This window comes from Lactuca sativa, chromosome 4 (assembly GCF_002870075.4).
Source record: "Lactuca sativa cultivar Salinas chromosome 4, Lsat_Salinas_v11, whole genome shotgun sequence".
Taxonomy (NCBI): Eukaryota; Viridiplantae; Streptophyta; class Magnoliopsida; order Asterales; family Asteraceae; genus Lactuca; species Lactuca sativa.
In genome coordinates this window covers 222,214,564-222,221,353 of record NC_056626.2, presented here as the reverse complement: position 1 = coordinate 222,221,353, position 6,790 = coordinate 222,214,564, and the positions used below count along the sequence as shown (strand labels likewise).

The 6,790-nt window shown below is 30.0% G+C and overlaps 1 protein-coding gene across 1 annotated transcript; it reads left to right on the top strand.

Annotated features, from left to right (window-relative positions):
- Positions 1-2,388: 2,388 nt before the first annotated feature.
- LOC111893601 (mitogen-activated protein kinase homolog NTF3) lies at positions 2,389-5,596 on the top strand. Its single transcript, XM_023889669.3, has 3 exons — positions 2,389-2,896; positions 3,257-3,683; positions 4,622-5,596. The coding sequence occupies exons 2-3, from the start codon at positions 3,261-3,263 to the stop codon at positions 5,318-5,320; spliced, it is 1,122 nt and encodes a 373-aa protein (XP_023745437.1). The 5' UTR covers positions 2,389-2,896; positions 3,257-3,260; the 3' UTR covers positions 5,321-5,596.
- Positions 5,597-6,790: the final 1,194 nt, after the last annotated feature.

Genomic DNA, 6,790 nt, shown 5'->3' with positions numbered 1-6,790 from the left:
ATATCTTCTTTCATATTTTCATGAAATTATAAACTCATATATTACATCACCACCGTTAGCTTTAACATATCAAAACGTAACACAATATATTTATTATTATTCGGAAACAGTTGCACGTCCTCATAATATTAGTATCCGTGTGTTTGCCTAAACCCAAAATGATTTTCTACAATATATTTAGAATAACAAAGCTTAAATTTTGTATAATACAACACATATAGGTTTTGTTTGATGATCAGTATATTGATAATACTTCGTGTTTATATGTTTATATGCTTATATTTTGTATAATTAATTTGACATTATTAGATTATGAGGTTTCAAATTTGATTTATTCATATTTATGTTTTATTATTCATTTTGATTTGTTTTTTTTATATCTGTCTCTTTTACATGTTAACGATGCACATCCCGAATGTCATTTATAAGACACCATAATTTTATCTCATTTGGGGTCGTCTCATACCTAATTCCAATGAGATTTCTAAGGTATGTTGTTGTTTTTGTTGTATAAAGACTTATAAGATATGTTCAACTTTAGTCCCTAACAAACCTGCATTAACCAAATTAAGTCAATAGTATCTATACTTGTTTGGTGATTAAGATTATAAGGAAATATACATTTTTTCTAACAAAAAAATTGTATCATTTTTGTTTTAAATATGTGAATAAAAAACACAAGTGAAAATATCACCTCACATTTAATATATGTCATATCTTCTTTCATATTGTCATGAAGTTATAAACACTTATATTACGTCACCACCGCTAGCATTAACATATCCAAACGTAATGAAACATATTTATTATTATCCGGAAATAGTTGCACTTCCACGTAGTAGCCATGTGTTTTCTTAACCCCTAAATGATTGTCAACTATATAATTAGAATAACAAAACTTAAATTTTGTATAATATAATGCCTATAGGTTTTTTTGATGATCAATTATTGATAATACTTCGTATTTATATGTTTATATGCTTATCTTTTGTATAATGAATTCGTAGTTTATTAAATTATGAGGTTTCTAATTTGATTTATTCATATTTACGTTTTATTATTCATTTTGATTTACTTTTCAAATTTGCCTCTTTTACATGTTAACGGTGCACATCCTGAAGGTCATCTATAAGACACAATAATTTTATCTCATTTGGGGTTGTCTCGTACCCAATTCCAATGAGATTTCTAAGGTATTTTGTTGTTTTTGTTGTATGAAGACTTATAAGGTATGTTCAATTTTAGTCCCTAACAAACCTGCACTTACCAGATTAAGTCTAAGTCAGTAGTATCCATACTTGTTTGGTGATTAAGATTGTAAGGAAATATACATTGTTTCTAACAAAAAAAATGTATCATTTTTGTTTAAATAGTTGAATAAAAAATACAAATGAAAATATCACCTCACATTTAATATACGTCATGTCTTCTTTCATATTCGTGAAATTATAAACCCTTATATTACGTCACCACCGCTAGCTTTAACATATCAAAACGTAACAAAATATATTTATTATTATTCGGAAACAGTTACACGTCCACATAGTAGCCGAGTTTTTGTCTAAACCCAAAATGATTTTTTACAATACACTTAGAATAACAAAACTTAAATTCTGTATAATATAACGCCCATAGGTTTTGTTTGATGATCGATATATTAATAATACTTCATGCTTGTATGTTTATATGCTCGTATTTTGTATACTTAATCTGTAGATTATTCGATTATGAGGTTTCTAATTTGATTTATTCATATTTATGTTTTATTATTCGTTTTGATTTACTTTTTATATTTACCTCTTTTATATGTTAATAATGCACATCCCAAAAGTTATCTATAAGACACAACTGTTTTACACTATCGATATTTACTCATCATACCCCAATTCCAATAAGATTTATAGGATGTATTGTTTTTGTTGTATAAAGACTTATAAGATATGTTCGATAATAAGTTTTTAAATTTTTTTAAAATTTTTAACTTTTTTTTTTGCTTTTAAAAAACTCAAATTAAAAAAAAACAAGAAATATGAGTTTAAATTTGTTTTAAACCAAAACTTGTAATTTAAAACTACAAGATTTTTATCGAATATTTCTATACAAATTGTTTTTTATTGACTATTCTTAATTTTTAATATCATTGAGTTAGAATCCATTTACTATTTCTACATAAATACTATATTATAACTTTAAACTTTAACCTTTCCGCTACCATTTTGATTTTTAGTTTTGTGCTTTAAATTACCAACTTTGTTTCAATTTTACTTTTTGTAAAAACATATTTATATGTATATAAAAAAGTCGTAGCTAACTGTGAAGTTGGGATATTTTAAGTATCGGAAAAGAAAGACCGAGCGATATTTATATGTTTTTATCTTTTAATTTTCCTTTTATATATTTTTGGTCTCCACTCTCTCCATCACCCCTCTCTCTCCCCCGCCCTTCTTCTTCACTGGTCCATCCAGACACTGCCCATGCGGCCTCTGATCACATCCAGATAACGAATCACACTCTATTTTGCGTGTGTGTGTCTTTTCCACAGATCCAATAGATCTCTTCTTTTTCTTTCTTATCTTTCTCTTTCTACTCACGATAGATGCATTGAATTACAAGATCAGACCCTCCGATCACTTCCAATCAGCCAATTTAAGTGATATTATGATGCTATAATGCTCGAATCGAATTGGGTTTTTGAATTGTAACAGTGAATCGCAGGAACAAGGCTCAATTTTGTTAGATAATAACTGTGACAAGTTCTTGATCTTCCTTCAAGTTGAATTGGGTATGAAATTGAAGACGAAAGCTCATGTTTTACTAGAATTCATCGAGCTTCTGTGTCTTGCGAAAATTGAATTGAAGAAATTGGACTAAAGGTTAAGCTTTTCGTACAAAGGAGGTATGCTTTTAGGTTTTCAATTTTTGTTTTCCCTGAATTTATTGCTATTAAAGGTAATTTCTTTCATGATATTCATAGTTTTTTCAATACCCAAATCAGGAAATGTGCGTGCATCTCTTTAGGACTTCTTTTGGTTAATAGTTGTTGTACTTAATATGATTTAATTCTTGTTCTTGTTCTGAAAATCCTAATTATTTGTTATGAATGAATAAATCAATAAACATGGTCAACGACTTCAATCCTCAATGAATCAATAACCGATTTTTGTGGGTTTTAAATTTTTTATCAATTTATCATTCATACCCTCTTAAAATCTCATTCTCACAATCTCACTATTGACTTTCTATGATCTTGATGAAGAAAAATGGCGACTCCAGTTGACCCACCAAATGGGATTAAATCCGAAGGGAAGCATTACTTTTCAATGTGGAAAGCGTTGTTTGAAATCGATACAAAATATGTTCCAATCAAGCCAATTGGTCGAGGTGCATATGGGATTGTTTGTTCTTCTGTTAATCGTGAAACCAATGAGAAAGTAGCAATAAAGAAGATACACAATGCCTTTGATAACCGAATTGATGCACTCAGAACTTTGCGTGAACTCAAACTTCTTCGACATCTTAGACACGAAAATGTTATTCGTTTGGTAGATGTTATGGTGCCCATTCAAAGGAGAAGTTTTAAAGATGTTTATTTGGTTTATGAGCTTATGGATACAGATTTGCATCAGATTATTAAATCGTCTCAAGCGCTTAGCAATGATCACTGCCAATACTTCCTCTTCCAGGTAATTGAATGATTGGTCTGCCTTATAATATGATACGACAGAATAGGATGTACTGTGTATGACATATATTTAATAAATTCTAGTCCTAGTTCAGTATATATTGAACTAGGACTGGAATTTATGTTGGTAGGACAAAATTTATAAGTTTTTGTCCTATCCAAAGGTGAGACATAGAGTCGCACTTGATTTCTCCTTTATGCAAAAGACTTGATACCCTCCTCATCTCATTAGCCCTAGAAACTTCTCCGGTCTGTCTAGTTCTGTTATGTTTTGTTTTGTCCTGTGTGTATACGAGATAACATTGGACAGGATAAGACTAGAATTGACTCGTCATGTTTTTTATAGTTAATTTTGTGATCAGATGAGAATGACATTTACGTCTTTTAAACATACGAGATAACGAGTCCATGTCTCACCTTGTTCGACGATTTTAGGTACGACTAAAAAAATTACAGTTTTTGTCTTATTGACATCAAGCTAAAGTCTAATATACACTGCAATGTCCCACCTTGTTTCACCTTTTTAGAACATGACAAAAAATTGCAATTTTTGTTCTGATGTCATAATTTCAAACATAATTTCAATAAACTATAATGTCCCACCTTTTTAGGTGTATGCTCTTAAATTGACACCCTAGATCTCATTATCACATTGACACCCTACTCAACTCTTTATCATATTGACCTATTTAACAAAAATCAACCTATAATTAACTACTTATAATCAGTTCTTTCGAAAAACATGCAATTTAAACCGATAAAATTACTTCAAAAACTAAGTAGGGTCTATATGGTAAAATTAAGTGTTTTTTAGCAAACCCCTTTTAGGCAAGACAAAAATTATGGTCAAATACACACCAAATACACTGTGCTACATAAAAAATGGGATCTAAATATATATACAATTTTTAAATAATACAAAATTGTTTTTTTTCTCAGTTGTTGCGAGGCTTGAAGTATCTACACTCAGTAAACATCCTCCATCGCGACTTAAAGCCCGGAAACCTCCTCATAAACGCAAATTGCGACCTCAAAATATGCGATTTTGGGTTAGCACGTACAAACACCGGTAAAGACCAATTCATGACCGAATACGTAGTCACCCGTTGGTATCGAGCTCCGGAGCTTCTTCTCTGTTGCGACAACTACGACACCTCCATTGACGTATGGTCAGTTGGATGCATCTTCGCTGAACTTTTGGGCAGAAAACCCTTATTTCCAGGAACAGAGTGTTTAAACCAGTTGAAATTGATTGTCAACATACTCGGAAGTCAAAGAGAAGATAATATCGAGTTTATCGATAACCCAAAAGCGAGAAATTACATAAAGTCGCTTCCTTTTTCACCTGGGACTTCGTTTTCAAGGCTTTATCCTCATGCGCATCCGTTAGCGATAGATCTGTTGCAGAAGATGTTGGTTTTTGATCCTTCGAAGAGGATTAGTGTGGTGGATGCGCTTCGTCATCCTTATATGTCGCAGCTTTATGATCCGAATACGGATCCTCAGGCTCAAGTTCCGGTGGATTTGGATATTGATGAGGATTGGGGGGAGGAGATGATAAGAGAGATGATGTGGAAGGAGATGATTCATTATCATCCTGAAGCTGTGGCTGCTGCTAATTCTGAGGTAATGTTGTAAGTTGTGGCTACGTATCTTAATGTTACACAGTTACAGTTGTTATGAGTTTAATAAACAGGGGAGATTGGGAGATGATGCATTTCTAGTTTATGTTGTTGAATGCAAAACAATCTCTGTTTATGTAAATAGATGTGTGTGTGTTTTTTTTTTCACTCCCACCCCATAAAGGAGATAAGAGAGTTGTTTGTGTTCTTGTTGAAACTCTTGGAACTTTGTTCTTTGTTGTACATTAAGTTATATGATTATATTAGAACTAAAAAGGGTTGTTGTGTTGGAGTGAATGAGTGTTTTTTTTTGTTATGATGATAGTTGTGAAAAAAAGTAGGGTGTCTTTTTGTTTTTCTGGAAGCAAAAGTTAATAAATCTTGATCATCTCTATAATCCTATGTAGAAGAAAATGTAGACCAAATGGCTGCAAACAGTAATAAAAATCGTGTTTATTTATTAACATGTTGCTGTAAATATTAAAAGAATAAAATAAACTATTTTATATAATGAAAATAAGTTTTTAATACAGAAAATTTAATAATATATTATATTTTAGCAAAAATTTATGATATTACAGTAAAAAAATAATGATATTCTAGCAAAAAATTATCATTATGCAATACAAAAAAACGAAAAAAAAAATCATTTAGCAAGAATAAACAAAAAGAAAATGGAAAAAAAGGTGAAACAAGAATTCAACAAGATTTCAAGAATATATAATCAAATTTATCAAAATTTCAGCAAGAAAAAAAATAAGAGGTTGGAAGTGGCAAAACAAGTGCTGCCTCAAATAAAACACGTTTATATGTTTTTTTTTTTTTATTCCGAAGACTTCTTAAAAATAAACAGTTACGAGATGAAAAATGTTGTACGTATGTTGCGTCACAAAACAATAAAAGATTAAAAACCTTTTTTTTTTTAAAAAAAAAAAGACCCATTACCTAAGTGATCTTAGACATAGATTTAATGGGATTTTTTTATCACCAAAGTACAAAATCGCTGAAATCGCTAACTTTGGTAAAGTGGCTTATTTATTTATTTTAATTTTTTTAGAGAGTACAAAACGGTACAATGGTTGGAAATAGTCACTTTTCAAGTTGTGCAAAAGAACATGTGTTTAGGTTAGCCTCAGCTGATATCTGTTGATATCTGGTGAGACAATTATAAAGCTGAAAGATTTGTTTTTTTAAAAAAGAAAAAGAAATTAGCTATAAAATTCATTATCTACAAACAACTTGATGATCAAATATAGTGATCGTTTGGCATGTATGGTTGGTTTAATATAAATATGATACATACTTCTAAACTTAACATTTTCTCGTGAATCTCATGCATTTAAAATTTTTTTTTTTAACTTTCTCAAACCACATTCATTTGAAACCTTATTTTTTAACTAATGCAACTTAAAAGTTTTCATAATTATGATTTAACACTCAAAAGTTTTATAATTTATATTATATTTAATTACAATTTAATGAAAAG